Source organism: Sus scrofa, chromosome 9, assembly GCF_000003025.6.
Source record: "Sus scrofa isolate TJ Tabasco breed Duroc chromosome 9, Sscrofa11.1, whole genome shotgun sequence".
NCBI classification, from domain to species: Eukaryota; Metazoa; Chordata; class Mammalia; order Artiodactyla; family Suidae; genus Sus; species Sus scrofa.
In genome coordinates this window covers 81,900,126-81,924,235 of record NC_010451.4, presented here as the reverse complement: position 1 = coordinate 81,924,235, position 24,110 = coordinate 81,900,126, and the positions used below count along the sequence as shown (strand labels likewise).

At 35.3% G+C, this 24,110-nt stretch overlaps 1 protein-coding gene across 4 annotated transcripts in view; it reads left to right on the top strand.

The window, feature by feature from the left end:
* The window catches only part of VWDE (von Willebrand factor D and EGF domains), a 70,141-nt gene extending 62,871 nt beyond the window's left edge, over positions 1-7,270 (top strand). For 2 of the 4 annotated variants that reach the window (XM_013979735.2, XM_013979733.2), the window contains 5 exons: positions 862-957; positions 1,062-1,157; positions 1,908-2,003; positions 4,027-4,130; positions 6,972-7,270. In XM_013979735.2, coding sequence (XP_013835189.1) covers positions 862-957; positions 1,062-1,157; positions 1,908-2,003; positions 4,027-4,130; positions 6,972-6,986 — 407 coding nt within the window. In that variant the 3' untranslated portion in view covers positions 6,987-7,270. The remainder of the gene's footprint in view (positions 1-861; positions 958-1,061; positions 1,158-1,907; positions 2,004-4,026; positions 4,131-6,971) is intronic. The other 2 variants (XM_013979734.2, XM_021102436.1) reach the window with 2 other exon arrangements.

Genomic DNA, 24,110 nt, shown 5'->3' with positions numbered 1-24,110 from the left:
TTCTGTGAGCTGTGGTGTAGGTCACAGATGGAGCTTGGATTCCATGTTGCTGTGGCAGTGTAGAAGGCTGGCAGCTGTAGCTCCAATTCAACTCCTAGCCTGAGAAATTCTATATGCCACAGGTGCTGCCCTAAAAAGCAAAAAAGAAAAAAGAAAAAAAAAAAAAAAGAAAAAAGGAAATGATTTCTTGTCAGGCATTTACAGGAATAAGTCACATATAAAGCTCTGCCTTTGTGACCTCAATAGGTATCCAAAAGTTATCTTAAAAGTATTGTCTAGGTTAAGGACCTGGCATTGCCGTGAGCTGTGGTGTAGGCTGCAGACACTACTCGGATCCTATGTTGCTGTGGCTGTGGTGTAGGCCAGCAGTTGTAGCTCTGATTTGACCCCTAGCCTGGGAACCTGCATATGCCTCGGGTGCAGCCCTAAAAAGCAGGAAAAAAAAAGTATTGTCTAAACATGTGATAGATTAGTGATTTTATCTAATTTCCACCAGAACAAATATTCTTATTTTGAGATCAATGTTCACTTATTTTCTGGGTTTTGCCTAGGCCATTTCACTCTGCTTCAAAGTATGGTAAAACATAAGATAAGGTTCATAATATTGCAGTATAATACCAAAAGCTCTATTGGTTATACACACTTCACCAAGGCATTTCAAATTGTGCTAACCCACTAGTAACTTACAGGTATCAGCAATGTATTTTAAGATTTAGAAAGGCTGGTTTTAATGACTTGCATTTGTGATCTTTTAATAGCATATATCTCTGCCTATGTCCTTATAGATAATACACTCATGATGCAAAATGTAATATATAATAATATGTGATATTCACAGATTACTTCCATGTATTCTTTTAGCTGTCTGTCACCCTCCTTGTAAGAATGGTGGTCACTGCATAAGAAATAATGTGTGCACCTGTCCCAAAGGATACACTGGTAGGAGATGCCAAAAAAGTAAGATACCACTAAACATATTTGCCAACTATTGGTAAAGCAAACATACTAAAGAGTAAAAGTATTGACATTTAAGTACTGACATTTCATCCCTTTACACAAAGGTATCTGTGACCCCATGTGCATGAATGGAGGAAAATGTGTGGGACCAAACCTTTGCTCCTGTCCTTCTGGTTGGATAGGGAATCAATGCAACACACGTAAGAGAAATGCTCTTAAAATGCTAAACCCTACAGGAAACATAAAACAGAATTTTAAGACAAAACGCATTTTCCTTGTTTGTTTTTATTTTTTCTTATTTGTTCCTAACTTAGAAGATACCTTTCTGAAGTAGAAGGAATAAAATGCCCAGTCCTCTGAACTCATTCTTTCAGGTTAACAGAGAGAGGATACACTGTATTTTCCAGTCTGTCCACTATAATTGCCAGGATAAATGACAAGTCTTTAAATCCTTGTCTCTCAGTCTTAAGTAGGAGTGAGGGGTTGGTTTTTTAAAAATTAATGATTTCTTTGCCCCATTTCAAACCTATTCAGAATCTCCTGAGATGGGATTCCACTGCTTGAAAGTTTTGCTAGATTTTGAGATGATGACAGCTCTCCTCATTCAAATGTTTCATTTTTTTCCCTTTTTATAAATTGCTATTTTAAAATTAGCAGATATTATAATGTACTGGTCAAAGTGTAAAATGAGAGGCAACATAAATGTCCAATAATTGGGGGAAAATTAAATCACAGTACATTCAATTAATGGAACATTATACAGTCTTTAAAATCACATTTTCTAATAAGTAGTGACACTGAAACATATCCTCGATAAAATGTTAAGGGGAAACATCCCTAAAATCATTGATTTTTAACTGTTTCTCTTTTTTCTTTAATGAAAACTTTTATGGATTATGATAGGAGTAGTAAATTTTTATTTTTTAACCTGTTTATATTTCTATTTTTAGCTGTCTGCTTTCAGAAATGTAAAAATGGTGGTGAGTGTATTGCACCTGGCATTTGCCATTGTCCTGTCACCTGGGAAGGAGCACGGTGTCAAATCCGTAAGCCTACAGATTTTGTTTTCTATTCCCTCTTCTAAACTTGAATCTATTATAAAGGATAGCTTTAGGAGAAATCGATAAGAGAAAATAAACTTAAGCATGCTGATTCATTAAAAAAAGTTTTAAAAATATAAGTATATCTTATCCATTTTTATACCCATTTAAACAAAGTGTGGTATATTATATTAATATTTTATGTGACATAGCTCCAAATAATGGTCAATCGGTTTCCATAATTTAAGTTTTCTTAGGTAGGCTGAAGAAAGTTGTTTTTTTTTTCCATTTAAAAAAATCTTTCTTTTCCTTCCACTTTTACTGCAATATAATTAACATTAAGCATAGTATAAGGTGGACAGCGTAACGATTTGACTTACATAGATCATGAAATGATTTCCACAATAAGCTTGGTGAATATACATCATCTCATACAGATACAAAATTAAATAAATTGAAAAAAAATTTTCCTTGTATAAGAACTGTTACGGTTTACTCTCTTAAATGAAAACTTCCATGTATAATGTATGGCAGTGCTAATATTTATTTTGTTTATATTACATCCTTAGTACTTATTTAACTCATAACTAGAAGTTTGTATCTTTTGACTACCTTCATCCAAGGGAAATTGTATTACATATTTTGTCATATTATAAGGTAGGTATATATCTATCAGGAAATCACAGAATATATGAAAAAGTTTAAAAAATTAATCACTCCAAATTCCAACACCCAAAACTAGCTTCTCTTATGATTTTAGCATTTTACTATACTTCCATTCAGTTTTAGTCATAAGTTTTTACATAGATGGGATCTCAGGGTATGAAAATCATATGTGTGTGAGTGTGTGTGAATAACCGAATCATTTTACTGTACACATGAAATTAACACAACATTGTAAATGAATTATACTTCAGTTTTAAAAGTTTATGATAAAGAAGAAAGATGTGCTCAAAAAAACAGTAATTCTCACTGTACTGTAGATGTGATAAAATATTAGAAAAAAGAACTATCGACCTCAATTTGGGCTAATCATTCTGGAGAGAGGTCCGTGTGGACCACTAAATGTGCTAAAAAGTACATTAACATGGAAATATGCTCCAATGATTGAGGTACTCTGAGCACAGCTTAACTACGTGCACCCTGTTTCTGCAACTTTATGGGATTTTTCAAAGTCCTCTTCCTCAAAATGCTTCACTTCCATCTGTCCGTAAACTATCCAAATATTGATGACTTTATTTGTTCAAGATGTGTTACAGCCATCTTCTGGAAAACTGTAGTAGTAAATATTCAAACCTGTGACGTCTACGATGTGAACAGGACTTCCTTTTCTGTGGAACATTGTGCATTACACAACCTGCTCAACCATACTCAGTAGCCCTGATACAAACATATCTTCCAATGTTGTATTTATATCAAAGGGAATATTATTCTTGAATTACACAAGCTTTCAAGATGAGCTATTGAAACAGATCCCTCTCCCATGAAAAATAACTATATTGAATATAATTTATATATGCCTATTTTTTCTCAATATTACTTAAAAATGTAATTTTAAAAGAAGAAATTTCTAGTAGAGACTGTGTGAAAATCTTTAGGAAGCTTCCAATAGAGTTGTTGCACAGTAAACTTCCATTGACAGTATAAAAAACTGTTTTTACACACAATGGCCAGTAGTAATTGTCTCTTTTAAACCGCTCCTAGAATTTTTATTAAAAAGAAAATTATGAATGCTATCTTATGTCAGTGATTTGAATATACTCTCTAAAGAAAACAAAAAGATATATATTTAAATACTTTAAAATGCAGCCAATGAAATTTTTATTTGCTTCAATAATGAAACCATTGTGTTGAGTTTGGGGTGTTTTGTCTTTTGATGAGAGTTGCAGAAATATGAGTGCAGTTGGCCATTCAGAGATTCTTATGACTACTTTTATAGTCAAGTTGCCGAATAGCTCTAGACCACCAAAATATAATGTCACAAGCATTTGTGTCAAAAGATGCTAACTGTTAAATGTGTGTGTTGCAGCAATTTGCACTCAAAAGTGTCTTTATGGCGGCAGATGTGTACTCCCCAATGTGTGTTCTTGCCGCACCGGATATTCTGGAGTCAAATGCGAAAAGAAAATACAGGTATTTTTACATTTTAAACAAAATACATATTAGATATTTATATCTGCCATCTACTCAGACGTTCTATTTAGTAAATTATACCTATCTGATAATGTTAGATTTTCAAAATAGAAAACATACAAGGTTTTACTATTTGCTTCTAAAAATAAAAATTTTGTCATTTTGTGCCATTACAGAATTATTTTATTCTTCAAAATTTTTTACGTGCACTTAAGGAATTTCAGTGTGTAGATGCAACTGTCAAATGTAATGCCGGAGTTCATGACACCAGAACTTAAAGAGAATAAAAATTTCACAGTATGGATTTAAAACACCAATAATTTATATTTAGTCAAGTAGTAGATAAAAAGACCACCCTCACCCCTCTCAAAAAAATTCCCTAGTTTTAAATCAATGAACCACTACTTCATTGATTTGTGAGGGAGGGGTGTTTCTAAACATTTTCAGTGGGTCATATGCCACTGATGCTTTGAATATCCTCATTCATTTCCCAGATAGTAGTTCTTTCTCTTCATTTACTCCTTATTAAAATCCATTTCAGAAAAAAATAAAAAACTCTTCCCATCATTAGAATTAGAATTTATTTGTATTTCAGAAATCAAGAAAGCGAAGGAAGAATAAAAACTTTCTTAAGAGTTTCTGAAATTGCCCCTCACTACTTGCAAGGCCGGTGCTATAAAAACATCTATCTTAAAAGTTCTGTGATCCTAGAGTTCCTGTGGTGGTGCAGTGCTTAATGACTCCGACTAGGAATCATGAGGTTGCTGGTTCGATCCCTGGCCTTGCTCAGTGGGTTAAGTATCCGGTGTTGCCGTGAGCTGTGGTGTAGGTTGCAGACGTGGCTCGGATCCAGCGTTGCTGTGGCCCTGGTGTAGGCCAGCCGCTACAGCTCTGATTGGACCCCTAGCCTGGGAACCTCCATATGCTGCAGGAGTGGCCCTAGAAAAGGCAAAAAGACAAAAAAAAAAAAAAAAAGTTCTGTGATTCTACCTTTACTTATAAAATGAAACGATTATTTTGGTATCCAATCTTAAATTTCTTTTATTTTTATGGCCATGCCTGCAGCATATGAAAGTTCCCAGGCTAGGGCGTCAAATGAGAGCTGCAGCCACAGCAATGCTGAATAAGAGCTATATCTGTGACCTATACCGCAGCTTGAAGCAATGCTGAATCCTTAACCCACTGAGCAAGGCCAGGGATCAAACCTACATAGTGCATCTTCATGGACATTGTATCAGGTTCTTAACCCACTCAGTCACAACAGGAACTCCTACTCTTAAATTTCTAAATATCAACATCCAAGATATTTTTTTCACATACCAAGGTTGTTCTAACAATCTCTCTCTCTCTCTCTCTCTTTCTCACACACACACGTACACACACAAATTGTAGCAGAACTCCAAAAATTGCTTGAAGTTAATCTGTATTAGATTTTAATTTAAAAAGCAATAATTTGCTATTTAACACTTAAAAAAAACCCAAGGGTCATGAATATCAGAGTATTTTGGAGTATTATAATTTGGAAAATGATAAGGAATTTTCTTCCTGGAGCAAGATACTAAGTCAGTCTGGCTTAGAGGCAAATGGGTATATTATGTGTTTTTATCCTAGCATTGGTGTTCTTCCTGGAAGGATATGGTATCTTTTTTCAAAAAAAAACCAAGATCATAATAGTACTATGACTTAAAAACTAGAAAATAAAAGTTATTGAAAACTATTTGATCAGCTATTATTGAGAAAAATATAAAAGAGTGTGTTTCCTGAGTTGAAGGCAAACTAAATATACTTCATCTTATTTTATTTGAGATTTTATGGCACCAAAAACTCTAAAACTGCAAAAGCTTTCGACTCTGTTTTAACAAGCTAAATTAGGTTATCCTCTATATTGTATTTTTACATATTTCTTTACTTCTGAATCTTTCCTCATATGATTAACAGCAGATCATCCTCATGCCCACTAATGTTGCTTCTTAGACTGCATCTGGAATCATATTAAGGAAAGAAAGAACAGAATGTCATGGAAGGAAAGGAAAAAACAAAACAGAAAGACTAGCTAAAGGACCCACATGTCCTGCTTTACTGTAACCTGCTTTTCCAGGTTTTTATGGATTTCTAGAATTTAATGAAATTCCATGAGAATTGTTGGCTAGAAACAAAAGAAACAGAGAAAGAGAAAGTAGGAAAGGAGTTGCTAAAGATGGCAGGTCAGCTTTGGGAGGCTTCATAACTTGCTGCCTAGCTAAATGCCCTTACCATATCCCTGCCATTTGTTTGTTCTGTGACCTTGGGCACAGTATTGAACCCGATCTGAGGCTCATTTTTTTTTCTCTAACATGGAGCTAATAATAACATCTGATCATGGGGTTGTTATAAGGATTAAAAATGTTAATATATGTGAAGTACCTGGAACAGTGTCTGGTATGAGAAAACACTAAGTAAGTTTGTTACTGATGGTTACATTGAATAGAGGAATATAGAGAGGTGGGGGGAAAAAGTCTGGGTAAGGAGACTTGAGAGAAATGTTGAAATGCATTCTGAACATGAAAAGTCTTTTTCAGATGGATGTAAAAATTTTTATTTGGATGTTTCTTGAATGTAATTCCTTTGCCAAGACAGAGTTATGATGTATCCAAGCTACATTGTCACAACTGTTTTGACATTTAAGTATGACCTTGATTAGATATCAGTTTTTTCGAAAGCAGTATTTAGTCTCTGGTGGCAAACATAGAACCAAAAGAGCTTTATGTATCACATCAGGGGGAATAAGGTAACAAATAATGATTTGGAATTAAATGGTTTCCTAATGTTCTTTGACACTTGATTTCCCTCTTCCTACTACAGATAAAACGCCATTGAGTAATATCAGGTATATTAATGACAAGCATATACCCTAGAATGAAAATTTTTATTCAGAAGAAGTTGAAGATAACTACTTGAAGTTTATTTGGACATCATTTTTGAAATCATTTTTAAGACCGAAGAAACTAATAAAATATAAAATGATTTTAGTTGTTGCTAGAGAAAAGCTCTTTGCTTGAAATTGGAATTTTATTTTGAAATGTGATTTGATACTTACATACTGAAGTGATGTTTCTGATATTCCTGACATTGACAATATTTAATAAACTATTGTCCTAGTCCTTGCTGTGACAATGTATTTATCACTAGGGATCAGTCAGCATAACAGAAGCCACTTGATATATCTAGATATAAAGAGTTAATGCAGAATTAGGTACGTTCAGTACTCTTAGAAGAGCTGGGAGAGGGAACTGGGGACCCTAAGATAGAGGGCAGCAAAGCAGCTGCTGAAGGTCAGAAAAGTTGAGAGCGAAAGTGTCAGCCTGAAGCACCAAGCATGCCCTTTTACATTTCCCTGAAGCTGCTGCAATACTTGTGACTCCCCAGAAATTACCAGCAACTATCTCAGGCAAGGTGGGAAGAAAGAAAGAAAGAGAGAGAGAAAGAAAGAGAGAAAGAAAGAAAGAAAGAAAGAAAGAAAGAAAGAAAGAAAGAAAGAAAGAAAGAAAGAAAGAAAGAAAGAAAGAAAGAAAGAAAAAGAGAGAAAGAAAGAGAGAAAGAAAGAAAGAGAGAAAGAAAGAGAGAAAGTAAGAGAAGGAAGGAAAGAGAGAAAGAGAAAGAAAGAGAGAGAGAAAGAAAGAGAGAGAGAAAGAAAGAGAGAGAAAGAAAGAGAGAGAGAAAGAAAGAGAAAGAGAAAGAAAGAAAGAAAGAAAGAGAAAGAGAGAAAGAAAGAGAGAAGGAAGGAAGGAAAGAAAGAAAGAGAGAGAAAGAAAGAAAAGAAAACAGAGAGAAAGCAAGCAAGCAGGGAGGCAGGCAGGCAAGGAAGGAAGAAAGGAAAGAAAGCAAGAAGGAAGGAAAGGAAAAAAAAATTGCTGGAAAGCCACTCTGAATCTTTCATCTAAGTGAGTATCTAGCCGCAAACATATCTCAAAAAAGTAATGGCTTCCTATTCATTTCCATCTTCTAACACTCTGGAAAGCTTCTCCTTGGTAAAGTGCAACCCAGAACCACACAGAGAAGGGTTATTTGGAAAATGTTGCTCCCAGCCTTAGAAGACAGTGACTGTGGTGGCAAGGGGAAAAAAAATTGAGCTAACACAAAACTTGCTAAAATTTGTGTATTTTATTGCTTTGGACTGTATTTCAAAGATAAAGCCATTACTTCTGTGATAAAAACACCACATCTAGTTTTGTCTGTCTCTTTTCCCCCCTCTAGTCTTTCTGCTGCTCTGTCTACCATTTTTGGACAAGGAGGAAGAAATAGTGACATTTATTTGGTCACTGCATTTATGTGTAAAAAGAAAGTGAAAATGTCTGTTTTATCTATCCATTCTTTCAGTACCATGAACTATTTTGGTGTAGAAGCAATAGAGAAACTATTGTGGGACTTCAAGTCCCCTTCAAGGCGATAGAACTCAAAGCCTCTGGCCAAGACAAGAATTACCAGACCCTTATCATTGCCCCATCTGGCTCATTGTAATGCCCCCTCTGCAACCTTGAGCAACCTGGCCTACTCCTTCCTGCCCTCTACTGGGAAAGGTATGTGGCCCACTCCTCACCTCACCCCTATAGGGGCCTTAGATACCCCCAACCAACCAGCAAGTGTGTCATAATGTGCCTCTTTCCCCAACCAACCAGCAGGTCAGGTGTATGACAACACCTCTCACTTCTCCCTAGGTTATAAAAGCAGACATGACCACGTGCTCCTCATTGGCTCTCCCTGATTATCAGGAAGTTGTCCCACTGTGCTAGCAGTGTCTCTTACCTCAGTAAACTCTTCTTTCTCTTCACCTTGCTATGAATCCAGAAATTCTTCCTACCTGCATGCACAGACCATGATAACTATCACAAAATCAAATCCTTCTACAAATATCAAAAGGGAAGGGTATGCTTATAAAATAAAAATTACAGGACATGAATTGCTGAGGAAGTGAGAATGTCAATAGAGAATATATAATCAAAAAATTTGTCTCAGAGAGCAAATAATTAGTCAACTAGTTATAAAACTTCCGTTTCTCTAGTATCTTATACTTGACCTCAAATTTTTCATTGTCTTTTTCAAAAAGAAATTATTTTAGGAGTTCCCATTGTGGCACAGCAGAAATGAATCTGACTAGTAACCATGAGGTTGCAGGTTCTATCCCTGGCTTCACTCAGTGGATTAAGGATCTGCTGTGAGCTGTGGTGTAGGTTGCAGACATGGCTTGGATCCTGCATTGCTGTGGCTATGGCATAGGCCAGCAGCTGTAGCTCTGATTCAACCACTGGGAACCTTCACATGCTGTGGGTTCGGCCCTAAAAAGAAGAAAAAAAAAAAAAAAAAAAAAAGAAAGAAATTAATTTGATATACACACATTTTAAATCATGAGTTTACAAAACTTGTTTTGTTCTTTTAAGTGAAAAACTAAGCCTGCCTAAGCCATGTCTAAACTACAAGATAAAAGACATTTTTAGAATAAGATTATTGCTACTTTTTATAAAAATATTTTTGGGAGTTCCCATTGTGGTGCAGCGGAAATGAATCTGACTAGTATCCATGATGATGTGGGTTCGATTCCTGGCCTCACTCAGTGGGTTAAGAATCCTGTGTTGCTATGGCTGTGGTGTAGGCTGGTAGCTGTAGCTCCAATTGTCCCCTAGCCTGGGAACCTCCTTATGCCACCTCCTTAGTGGGTGCAGCACTAAAAAGCAAAAAAAAAGACTATATTAAATAATGGTATTCAATGTCAGACATAAGAGATTTTATCATTTCATATTTGCCAAAAGGTAGTTTTAAGCAATCATTTAAGAGTATATAACATTCTCATTATATTTTATTTTGTTACCAAAAAAATACAGAAATATAACCGCAAAAATAAACTTGACAATTAGTGTATATATACATTTTTTTTTTTTTCCTTTTTAAAGCTTCACCTGCAGCATATGGAAGTTCCTGGTCTAGGGGTCAGGTTGGAGCTGCAGCTGCCAGCCTACACCACAGCCAGGACAAGACTGAGCCTAAGCTGCCTCTGTGACCTACACCGAAGCTTACGGTAACACCAGATACTTAACCCACTGAACCAGGCCAGGGGTCAAACCTGCATCCTCAGGGACATTACTTCATGCCCTTAACCCACTGAACCACAATGGGAACTCTGATTTTTTTTTTTTTTTACTGTACACATTGTTTTAATAAATTTAGTAACCCTACAACGTCTTCTCTGGAATTTATATTTTTCAAAGTTGTCTCTAAGATAGGCTTTTTAAAATTATACTTATACATTATACTTAATTGAAGTATAATGATTTACAACGTTGTTAAATTTTTAAGCTCTTGTGAAAGTATGAGTACTACAAAGAAAAAAATTCTCTAGATAAAAGTGAATACTTTTAAAATTATTAATTAGAATTCAAACCCCTACAAAAATAGTTATAATGAAATAGATATAATTTGTATATCCATTTCTGCCTCCTTTGCTCAGTATACAACATTGCAACTTTAGCAGCAGCCTTACTAAGTTGACTTTCAATGTATACATTTTATGGTTAAAAAGTTATAATAATTCAAGGATTTATTCCAAAATGTATAAACCAATACTTTAAATCTACAGAAATATTTCCTAGATCCATACCAAGAATCCCAAAATACAATTACAATATTAATTGGTAAACTATCCATTTAAAATAGATTTAATGGACCTGTATATGCTAATAATGCAGAAATGGTATGGTTCATGGTTTACAAATCATACACAAAAGCACTCCTTATGAAAGCTAATGACTCGTGCAAATGGAAGTAATGTTTTAGAAATACAATGTATTTTGAAAAGCAAGTAATTTGATAAATTTATGGAGAATAAATTTAATGTTTTTAATTTCTTGGTGATATTTTTCAACCTATTAATTTCAAAATTTTTTACCCATAATCTATCTGGAAAATATTTTCAAGAAAATGAAAGTTTGGTAATTTAAGCAAAAGTACATAATTTTCAATGTTTACATTATAAATCATTTTCCAAAATTAATCCGATGGTAGACCATACTTTTGGCTATTTTGTGTTTATTCATGTTAGCATTTAAATGAAATATTTGAATTATCAAATTTTTTATCCTTTCTTTGATCCTCTATCTAAACTTTAAAATATGTCTAGTAGCCTTTATTCTAAAATATTAATATAATAATGTTTTTGATAGAATTATAAATGTTTCTTATTTTTTATATTCACAAATTATAATACTCCTCTGAACTGCAACAAAAATAATAATATTTTAAATTTCAGGTTAAAACTATTTGGAGTATTTGGAGCCCATAATGAAAATATATACATATTATATTCATTTTATAAACACCATTATAGTTATGTAATTTGTTTTAAAGTATTTATTGCCAGAATTTAAACCATGTATATATATACTAATCAAATTAATGTAATATTTTCTTCCCTTTTTATCATTTAATGATTTATTCTTTACAATATGTATGCCAGTTCTAAAATGGATGAAGTGGTCTAAATATTGAAGGATATATTAAATCAGGGGGTCGGAGGAAAACACAGTATAGACAGAAAATCTAAAAGGATAAACACTGCATTGCATATCTTCAACTATAAATAGGACATAAATAAGAGGCAGAGTTACAAGATTTGTTTGGCCACACCTGCAGCATGTGCAAGTTCCCAGGCCAGAGATCAAACCTGCATGGTTCAGAGCCATGCCAGAAACTTGGACCACAGCAGTGACAACGTTGGATATTTAACCTGCTACACCACAAGGGAACTCCCAGAGTTATAAGAGTCTACCTTTTTTTTTTTTCCCTAAGAGAAAGAGTCATTTGTCAATACAAAGCAAAGAAGGTGATCTAATGGAATATACTAGTTAGGTCTTCTATAATAGGCATTTGATAGCCCTGCAGCTGACATTTTCTTAGTCACTGTTTGCAAATGATACTGAGAATTATTAATTCAATTCTTGCTTTAAAAAAGTCTGCCTTGTATAAGTCAAACACATTTTCCCAGCTGAGGATATGTAAGAAATGGTGTATTTGTAAATAGCAGTAAAACAGAGTTGTGCTGAAATCATTAATATTTAATGTTGATTAAGAAACATAAAGCTTATTCCTAGATGCCATCTATTTGTCATAGAACTCAACCCTTAACCCCTGAAAATAGGCTGCAAAAATGAACCTGTTGATTAGCTTTTGTCAGCTTTTTCCCACCAGTTTTCTCTTTGCCTCATGAGGACCTCCTCATATAACATTTTCTTGATGATGAAAACAATCACAGGATCCTTGACCCTTTCCATCCCCCAGTCATCACATTCACAATGGCCTGAAGTGATCTGGAGTTCACTGTGGACAAGTATGTTGGAATGCTAAATACCCCTGGTGCTGCTCTCAGTTTCCTTCATTTTCTATCCTAAGTCTCAGTTGGTAAAAGATGCCTCCTTTCTCTCAGATGGAAGCCATCAAGTTCAGATTCAAGTTTGATTCAACTCATTGAGAATGGTGGTTTATTAAAAGGATAGAAAAATGTTGGAGTTCCCATCGTGGCTCAGCAGAAACGAACCTGACTAGTATCCATGAGGACGTGGGTTCGATCCCTGGCCTTGCTCAGTGGTCCAAGGATCCAGCATTGCCCTGACCTGTAGTGTAGGTCGCAGACACAGCTCAGATCTGGCCTTGCTATGGCCATGGTGTAGGCCGGCGGCTGCAGCTCTGATTCAACCCCTAGCCTGGGAACCTCCATATGCTGCGAGTGAGGCCCTAAAAAGCAAAAAGAAAAAAAAGAAAAAGAAAAAGAAAAAAATCTCACAAAACTCAAGGGCCAGATGTGAAGCTGGGCTTAATGGGATTCGGGAAGCCATCAAGAAAGGAGACCTACACCTTTTACTTTCTGCAGCTGCATAGATTATTTGTTCTCTGCAAATTTCTGGTTCTTTCTGCCCATTGCTGCCCATTATTGATCTTCCTCAGGATCCAATGTGACCACCAGATCCACAGGATAATCTTTTAGCTGCTATAGCTGACACCCATTGGCTAGAAATCATGTTGTTTAGTTCAAAAGTCTTGAGTGAGAAAAGTTTCAGAGGATAATAATGCCCAGTCAGTGGACTGGGTAAGCTTAATCCAGTGTCCCTCCATCTGCAGTCAGCCACAATCAGGACCAGCAGTCATATGGAGGGTGGAGCTGTCTGTATCAGACTATAGGGAAGTTCAAATTCTGATTTGGGCATGTAACAGGTCTGAACACAGGAAGTTCCCAGTGTGCCATCGTTTCTGGAGCCTGAATTTTGTGATGCTGGAATGAACTGAAGTAAATAATTAGGTCAGAACAGTTCCCTATTTTTGAAAAATTATGGTAACTGTAGACAGACCATGGTTGTCAAGGAAGGTTTTTTTTATTTCAGTTTTTTTGTCTCGTTTTGTTTTATTTTCATTTTGTTTATTTAAGGCAGGTAAACTAAAACTTGTGTGAACAAATATATCTATCAAAAGATAGTGCTAGGTGTGATGCTATCTCTGGTCAACATCTACTTTATTGTCATAAATCATTCAGCAGCATGCTGAAAAAATCAAAAGTATTTCCTTGATAAGAAATGGATCAATTATTTGGTTATCTAATTATCAGACTAATTTCAGGAAAGAAAACTAAGACGTATTGAGCTCAGGACTAGAGATTTTAACAAATATTATTTAGACCTCAAAAATCTACTAAGAGGGAGTTCCCGTCGTGGCTCAGTGGTTAACGAATCCCACTAGGAACCATGAGGTTGTGGGTTCAATCCCTGGCCTTGCTCAGTGGGTTAAGGATCCGGCGTTGCTGTGAGCTGTGGTGTAGGTTGCAGATGCGGCTCGGATCTTGCGTTGCTGTGGCTCTGGTGTAGGCTGGTGGCTACAGCTCCAATTGGACCCCTAGCCTGGGAACCTCTATATGCCATGGGAGCGGCCCTAGAAAGACCAAAAAAAAAAAAAAAATCTACTAAGAGATAATGAGTTTTATCCCCACTTTATAGATGAAGACACCAAAGCCCAGAAAAGTGCATTTAATATCCTGCTAATTACATATTTCAGTAGTTTTGTATGAATTCGCATCTATCTGACACCAAGACCTATTATTTATTTCAACTGCACAGTATCACATATTTTTTAAATGAGCCAAGGATTTCAATAGCTCTTAATGGCCCAAGACCACTTGATAATTTCAACAAGGCATCCTACTTGAATATCTCTTTGCCCTGACCATTTCAGTCCACATTAGTCTGCACATTAACAGAAGAAAACTCTGCATGTTGAGATAATAAATTTTAATTTATTAACTAGTTGACAAAAATATTTTGAAAGGAACACATTTTGAGAAAACTTTCTGAATTAGTAGCCTGTTTTAGTTTTAGCTGTGGAATACAAATCTGTTTCCAGAGAAGTGTCTGCCAAGGAAGAGCACCATGCAGAAATAGTACTGAAGGCAGGGGAACAGCATAACACATTGGGCTGAGACTTTAGAGTTGGGGGAAACCTGTGTTTTAATTCAACCCCCAATCCTCAGTCCACCTCGTGCCAATTATGTGGATTTACACAGAGTGCTTCACCTCCCTCTAGATTTAATTCCTTCATTTGAAGAGATAAATAATACTTATTCCATAGGATTACTAGGTAATTTTAAATTTAAACTGAGATAATTATAATTTTTCACAATGACCGTCGTCTAATAAATGCCCAAAACATGGGTTTTATCATATATTTTTTGTTGCTAAAAATGAATCACTAGAACCTGTGGAGAAAGAGATGACAGGTAGACTCCCTATTTGGATTTTAGTTTTCTGACGATTACTGTATATCGGTGTTTCTTGTTCCCTGACTAAAGAATTTGCTTTAAAAAACACTGATTAAACAATATGTGAATTAAAAACAAGATAACATAAGTGAACATAAATTTTAAATCAACTCTGTCATGCTGTTATTAAGAACCAGCCTAAAAAGGCTAAAAGAGGCAGGCATAGAATGATGAAAATTTGGCAGCTGCATGTGTGCCAAGTTTGGTTCTAAGTGGTTTGCATGGGTATACCTCATGATTATTTACTCCTAAAATAGCCACTATGGATGTTCTGAGAGAATAAAAGAAAAAAGGAAGACAAACTATATGGAATTTCAATTTATATTTTTTTATCACAAGAACAGTTTTGTACATCACTGTGAAAACAATTTTAACCTCAGCTATAAAGTTTTTGTAAAATCATTTCTACTTCCAGATGAAATTAGCAGAGTTTTGCCTGAAGATGGTGCTAGCTTCTCAGTTCCCAGGTAACTCACAAGCAATGCAAAAAGACTGTTTGGTAAGAGATCATATTAAATATTTAAAATAAAATTCTTAAAAATAAATGACATCTCCTAAAAATAAAATTCTTCACTAACACACCACCACTCTCTCTTGTGAGCCTAGAAGTCTTCATTATACCTGGTGAAAAATCAACTGCCACTTGGCTGATGGCAGTTAACAATTCCCATTGTGCTAGCAAGGGATGAGTTGCATTTAAAGATTTGGTTACTTAATCTACATGAGATTTAAATTGTTGTGAGTAGCATTAGGTTGGGCAGAAAACCTTTTGTTTCTCATACACACACTGAACTTGTAAAATTCTAGCAATTAAAATGGACAGTACTTACAGGTATTTCAAAACTAATACCTTTTCCCCCTTCTATTGACAAATAATCATAAGGCAATATGTAGCAGAGCCTGAGAAAAAGTCTTTGTAAAGGAAAATATTTTCCTGGATATGCTCCTTCTTGGCACCATAATTTTGTCTTAAGTAGAGTCCACCCAGCTATATGTCTTATATGGACAACACCTGGAAAGTCTTTGAGACACTATGAACTTGAAAAAAAGTATTTTAAGACTTACTGGATACAACATTATAGTAGGAAGAATCCCTCATTATTTCCCAATTCCCTCGATAGCCAGACAGAACGAGAAATAGATCAAACATACAGAGCGTACATTTTGACATCAAACTTAACCCTCGCTCACTGAGGAATTGTGGTAATCCTTGCTAATGTGGTCAAAAAATACTGTTATGGTCCAGTTTATTCTTTTTTTTCTTTTTTTTTTTTTTTTTTGTCTTTTTCTAGGGCCGCACCCGCAGAGTATGGAGGTTCCCAGGCTAGGGGTCTAATCGAAGCTGTGGCTGCCAGCTTAGGCCAGAGCCAGAGCAACGCCAGATCTGAGCCACGCCTGTGACCTACACCACAGCTCATGGCAATGCCGGATCCTTAACTCACAGAGCAAGGCCAGGGATTGAACGCACAGCCTCATGGTTCCTAGTCAGATTCGTTAACCATTGAGCCACAACGGGAACTCCTATAGTCCAACTGAGACTCTCATTCTAGGATCTAGGGATCTTCATCTGTATTCCTTTACACTTTGGTTCCGTGCTGCCTGAGCTGAGATGCTTCTCTCTTGGTTGAGGGTTCTGACTATGAATCAAAGGAAATTCTCAGGGTTTCTCTTCCCTGACTCCAAGTTATGTTTTAGCCACCAGGACCTGTCATTCATTTCTAGATGGTGCCTCCTCTATTAGTTTAAGGAGATAGCAGATGCAGGACACCTCAACCCCCTACTCCCACTCTTTGTTGCCAACATCACATAGAATGCATCAGTGAAAATTCTATGCTAATGCATTTTCACTGATGATTTGCAATTTCTGAGGACTCTAGAAATAAGCAGGATTTTTTTTTCAAATCCTTTCATGTGATACAGTCAGTTCCTTCTTTGCAGTTGAACTGAAACCCAGCTCTTCCTATCAAAGAATCAAGCCATCTTCAATGTAATGCCATCAGCATATCCTGCCTGCAGCATTACAGTGAAATAAATAAAGCATCAGAGAGGTGGTAGAGACCGGCCATTTCATTTCCTACACAGTGGCCTGCACAGAAGAATAGAATGGTTCAACCCAAGGGAAAAAACAAACATACAAACAAACATAAGGCAGCAGCAGAACTTGGCAAAAAATGTGGGCATCTTCACAGAGAAAAGGCATCAGGTCTGTCATGAGTGACAGACAAACATTTTGAAAAATATTTTAGTTTTATTTTTTCCCATAAAAGAAGAAACAGTTGTAGGAAATGGAAACTGACCTTACCAGGACAAAAAAAAAAAAAAAACGTATTGCTCATTTTGAGAGTTGGCATATGGCTGTGTGCCTTGCTCTGCAGAGCAAGAGTGGGATTCTTCTAGAGCCATATGGTTGAATCAAGAAGGGCAATGGGTTCGAGCAGACAGAAGGCAGTTCACAGGTAATGATAAAGTCCTGAGGCATAATATGTCCTAAAAAGCTTCCAGTCTTAGATTTGAATTTAAAAGGAGGAGGCTGCCAAAAAATACACCAGTGTGTTTTTCTCCTGAAATGAGAGAACAAATATCCCAGACAGAGCACTACCAGTCAGCTCTGCTTAGATGATCTAACCTTCCAATCACCATTAAATCAGCTAAAAGAAAATTCCTATTTTTAATTGTTTTGAACCCCATGGTAATCTTCCAAGCAAGTACATACTGAGTTTCCACTAAAACACAAAAATTCTTTACTAACCCATGCAGGCAGGCTGATTACAGGCTCTGCCAATCTGTATTACTAAGCACTAAATAACCGAGTGAGATAACTTGCTAGAAAGAGAGTTGTTATGTTCCCCATCCCTCAGGGAAAACTAAACTGACAAGCATGGTTGAAACCAAGATGGATAGGCAGTTTGTAACTTCTGATAGAATTCTCATGCTGAAAATACATATGTGAAATTTTGACTAATTAGGCCTCAAGCTCTTTGTAAAAGCCACATTGCAATTAATTAAGATGATTGCTACTCATTATTTTTCAAAAAGAAAATTCTTTATCATAATGTATAAAACTGTCAGGGAAGAATAAACACTCACACTTCCATATTGTTGTTAAGCTAAAAGAAATAAGATACTTAAGATGAACTTCAGTTGTTATTTTTAAGCTGTTCATTTGAGTAGAAACTGGCATACTATTATGAGTACTTCAGCTAACATGTAACTATAATTGCATTAATAAATGAAAATTAAAAACAAGATTTGTAACCTTTCATTGAGACCCAAATTTAAAGAACTGTCATATCCATTATTATGAAATGGGACTGTCAGTGAAAATCTTGAGAGATACAATCAATTAAGAGAAAACAAAAATTTTAAAGAAACCCTCTGATATATTACCTTTTTTTTTTTTTTTTTTTGGTCGCTTTAGGGCTATATGCATGGAACATGGAGTTTCCAAGGCTAGGGGTCAAACTGGAGCTGCATTTGCTAGCCCACACCACAGCCAGATCTGAGCCACATCTGTGACCCACACCACAGCTCATGGCAACACCAAATCCTTAACCCACTGAACGAGGCCAGGGATTGAACCCCCGCATCTGCATAGATATTAATTGGATTTGTTACCACTGAGCCACAATGGGAACTCGTATATATTACTCTTTTAATAATTTATTTTAATTAGTAGAATAATAATTTCACTGCCAAAAATGTTTATTGTGGCAATTTCTAATACTAAGAATAAAAATCAATAAATAATAAAATATTTTAAGTGACTTGTAGGAAAATGGTTAAATTATTACACATCCAGCTATGAAATTTCTATAGAGCATATAAAACAGTGAGTCATGCAGCACTATACCTTATATCTTTAAATGATGGCTATGCTATATTAAATGAAAAATATGAAAAGGCAAATTTTTTAGGTAACAATTTTACTATACTCTCATTTTAAAATGTGTATGTGTTTACAAGCACACGTTTCCAAGAACAGAAAAATTATATAAAGACAGACATCAAATTTTTAAAACTTGTTACCTTAGAGAAGTGTGACTAGGAGCTGAAGGGTGATTTATATATATATTGCTTATTACTTCTCATATATTTGTACTTTTTAAAATTTTTATAGTGATCTTATTTTTGTAATGTATACTTTTGCAGAATCTTCAGTTAGCCTCAAACAATGCAGCTCTCTTAAAATACCAATTAATAGACATTTTGAATAATATGAATTGAAAATCAAAGGCATAGTTTTTCTTAACTGAAAAGGGGCAATAAAATTAATTAAAAATTTAATATGTTATTTGTATAAAATTTTAGTTGTACTTATACTCTTTCAGAGTAAAAGACGTTGCTAATTCATTATTGCATATGTATTTAAGTTGGAAATTCTTGTATTTAAATTAAGGATGGTTTATAGTCCCATGAGTATTATCAAAAGATTAAAATTAATTGCTCAGTATTTTCATCTGAGACTAAACTGGACAGGTAATCAGTCACAAGCTAATGTTATTAGCTTGATTCATGTTATAAAACTGTGTTTCTGATATACAGCCAAAGGGGTGGCAGAAAAGAAATATACTACATATAAAAATGATGGAACCAAGTTCTTTTGTTTGCATAAGTTCTAATATTTAGAGGTAGCATTTACAGCAAAGACTTGAGTTTATTTCCTGAGTAATGCCAAAAAAAAAAAAAAACACATTTGCCTAAATTTAGGGGAGCAAAAATCCACAAAATATTTTTTCTACTTATTAGTTTATAGAGTACCTTTTATGTGAAAAGTACAGAGCCTTTAAAAGACTGAATTAATTATCCCTTAAAATGAATTAATGAATATTTTACTTTAAGGATAGAATTAAAATGCACTATTCAATGTACATATACAATCTGAGATGTGCAGGGGTGAGGCAAACTTCCCCAGACTCATAGATAAAGTGCAATGGTTAATTTTCAGTAGAATCTAAATTTATCAAGGATCAGTCTTAAATAGGAAAAGATTTGTTTTGTTTCAGAAAATGACTACTATCTTTCTTTTTTTCAGAAAATATGATACTGTAAACACACAAGAGAAAATGTTACTGTATCTCTAAAGTTAGAAAACATACCAAAATGGACACCTACAATTCAATAATCTAATTCAGAAATATGTCAATGCCAACATAGTTGCACTTCTATGTTCCTCTTATAATTCTGCTTCTCTGCATTCCAAACTACTGTTCTGTATTTTGGGTTTATTACCTGTGCTAGGTAATCTCTAAGATGGTCCCCAATGACCACTACTTCCTGATATTTACACCCTTATGTAATCCCCTTCTTTTGAGAGTGGGCTGAATTTAGCGATTCCCTTCTAACAGAATATGACAGAAGGAGTTGCTGTCACTTCTAAAATTAGGTTACAAAATAACTAGCTTCTCTCTCCGTCCCCTCCCTGTGCCACCCACCACCTTTTCTCTCTCCTCTCCCTCTCCCTTTCTTTGTGTCTTGTTTGCTCTGAGGAAAGCCAGTTGTCATGCTAGTAGTTTGCCCATGAAAAAGTCAATATGGCAAGAAACTGAGGGAAGCCTCCAGCCAACAGCCAAGAAGAAATGAGGCCTTCAGTTCGACATCCGAGGAGGAACTGAATCTTGATAAAAACTACAGGTGATTTTGGAGTGCGTCATCCCCAAGTCAAGCCTTGAGGTGAGACCATAACCCCCAGGAATCATCCTGACTGAAACCCCAAAATACATCATGATCCAGAGGGACTCAGTTAAATCGTACCTGAATTCCTGACTCCCAGTAAATGTGATATAAGAAAATCATGTTATTTTTGAACCACTATGTTTTAGAATAATTTGTTAGCAGTAGATAAAAAATGCATTATCCTTGCCTTTATAAAGTTTTGGTAAAGAGTACAGAGTGAATTAATTTCGTTAAATCAAACTTTTAAATTGATTAATTTTTTTTTCAGTTCTTCAGCTTGTGAATTTTTCATCTGCTTATTCTTCTAATAATTTTCTTTTCTTTTCTCTTCTTTTTTTTTAGAGCCATTCTAGCAGCACATGGAAGTACCCAGGCTAGGGGTCTAATCAGAGCTGTAGCTGCTTGCCTACACCACAGCCACTGTAACCTGGGATATGAGCCATGTCTGCAACCTACACTACAGCTCATGGCAATACCGGATCCCTGACCCACTGAGCAAGGCCAGAGATAGAACTCACATCCTAGTCAGATTTGTTTCTGCTCTGCCACAACAGGAACTCCTGAAGTCTCTTTTCTGTAATTTTTGTACTTTTCTATTTCTCCCTGTAGTTTTAGCAAATTTCCCTTGTGTACTTTAAACTATTAAAATAGACGACTGCAAATTTCTAGTATACTAAGCCTTTTATCAGGTGACTTAATACAGTTGTCAAGTGCATAAACATAGGACAAATTGCCTCCTGGCTTTGAGTCCTAATCTTATTCCTTACAAGCTGTGTGACCTTAAACAAATTATTTAATGTCCATCTCTTCATTTCCTCACCTAAAAAAAAAATGGAAATATAAATAATGCCTACCTGATAGAAGTTAAATGAAGTTTAAACAAGTTAATACTTCCATGCATACACAGTAGTTTAAATACAGCTACTGGTAAATCACTATATGTTCTGACCTCTTTATCCCCAATGTGTTTTGTTTAATAATAAAGGTAAAAATTATTCTGAAAGTTACCCCCAATTTTTTTTTTTTTTTTTTTTTGTGCCTTTCTAGGGCTGCACCCATTACATATGGACGTTCCCAGGCTAGGGTCAAATTGGAGCTACGGCTGCCAGCCTATGTCACAGCCATAGCAACAAAGGACCCAAGTTGTGACTGTGACCTATACCATAGCTCATGGCATCGTTGGATCCTTAACCCATTGAACGAGGCCAAGGATTGAACCCACATCTTCATGGATACTAGTTGGGTTCATTACCTCTGAGCCACAACAGGAATTCTGAAAGTTACACCCATTCTTTAAAAAAAATTTCCTGAAAAAATATATTTTTCTGATTAATCTTTTTCTACTGTACTTTCAACCTGTCTGTCTCCTTAGGTTTTATGTGTACTTCTGGAAATCAGTGTAAGGCTGATTTTTTTTTAACACAACTAGTCATTCCGTCTTTCAACTAGAAATAACTAAGTGTATTGTGATTATAAATATTTTGACCTATTTCTACCATTTGTTTTTGCTTGTTGCCCCACTCTTTTCTCGCTTCATGCTTTCTTTTGGATTGAGATATTATATAATAGTTTGATTCTTGGTTCATCTTTTCCCTTTAACTGGTTTGGCTATAACATATATTATGTATACATATATTTTTTTTGTCTTTTTTTTTTTTTTCGGTCTTTCCTAGGGCCACACCCGCAGCATATGGCAAGTCCCAGGCTAGGGTTCTAATCGGAGCTGTAGCTGCTGGCCTATGCCAGAGCCATAGCAACGTGGGATCCAAGCCGCATCTGGGACCTACACCACAGGTCACGGCAACGCTAGATCCCTAATCCACTGAGAAAGGCCAGGGATCAAACCCGCAACCTCATGGTTCCTAGTCGGATTCGTTAACCACTGAGCCATGATGGGAACTTCATATACTATATTTTTATGTTTTTGATTATTGCCTTTGAAATTCTCAACTGATGAACAAAACATAAAACACCCTTCACTCTCATTTCAAAAAATCTGATTTTTTTCAACAGCTTAATTCCTGTAAACCTCCTTCCACATTACATGCTATTGTTGTATTTCATCTTTTTATACTCTAAATTAGAAACTATTAACTATTACTTTGTAAAGATAATATTTGCATAAGTTTAAATGTTTACCAATTTTCTTACCATTCTTTCTTGCCTCCTGACCTTTTGGGGATCAATTTTTTACCCTTCGAATACATTCGTTTTGAAGTTCCTTTAGTGAATGTCTATTGATAGTAAGTATTCTGTTTTATCTTAAAATATTATTATGATTCCCTCATACTTGAAAACAGTTTTGCTGGATACTTAATTCTAGCTTTATAGTTATTTTCTTTTTATACATTGACGCTATTATTCCACTGTTCTTAAAACTTCTGTTATCAACTTAATTGTTGTTACTGTCTTTTATTCTGGCTGTTTCTATTCTCTTTTTATTTGGTGTTTTATAGTTTGACTACAAGGTGTTCAAATGTCAATTTATCTTTATACCATTCAAAAACTATTGTATTTCTTGTATTTTTGGATTCATCCTATACCCAATCATAAGCTTGTTAGATAGATGGATTAAGTTAGTTAATGAAAGTCAAAATGCTGTGAACAATACCTTGCACATAGTAATGCTATATGTAAGTGTTTTCTTTTGTTATTAAATAATTACATTTATTATTACCTCTGTTAATATTGTCTCCCCTGCATTATTTGTATTCTTTCCTCTAGGACACTTATTGGAATATTAAACACTTGTGCTTTTCATTCTTCATGTCAATTAACTAATCTTTCCAATTTTCCAAGTCCTTGATTCTCCATGCTACTGGGTAACTTCTTCAGACCTACCTTTAAATCACTAATATCTTTTAACTTTCATCCAATCTGCTATTTAACCCATCTGTGCTGGTAGTTAGCCATTCTCTGCCTGACTCTGTGCACTGCATTTGTTCTTTACAGTATCCCACATAGGGTCTCTGCCCTACAGTTTCTGATGGAGTCAGGGGAAGAGGAGTCATGAGCAGCAGATCTAAATTCAGGAGGAGGGAGTTGTCAGGGTAATTAGTACACTCTTATCTCCATGTTTTATCATAAAACTTTTTAATAGAGTTAATATTTATGTGAAGCTGGGCTTTATTCTTGATATTCGAAAGACACAAGAACACAAAGGGAATTTTTTTCTCAAAGATTGAATCGCATTCTTCAGAATCATGACAAATTCCCAAATAAACTGAGAAAAACAAATCATTTTTGCTTCACCTGAATATTGCTGTGCCCATCATCACTGAGTGTTTTATGTGAAACTGCTTCAAGAATGTTAAAGATAAATAGACAAATCCTTTTCTCTAAATAAGAGAGGCAGAGCAATTCTCTTTAGATATAGCACATCTGGAAACAGAACAGGGATTGTTGAATGAAGATGGAGAATCTGATTATAAGAAAGAAAAAAAATATTTGGAGATTTGGCATAATGTGATCTAAACTTTTCA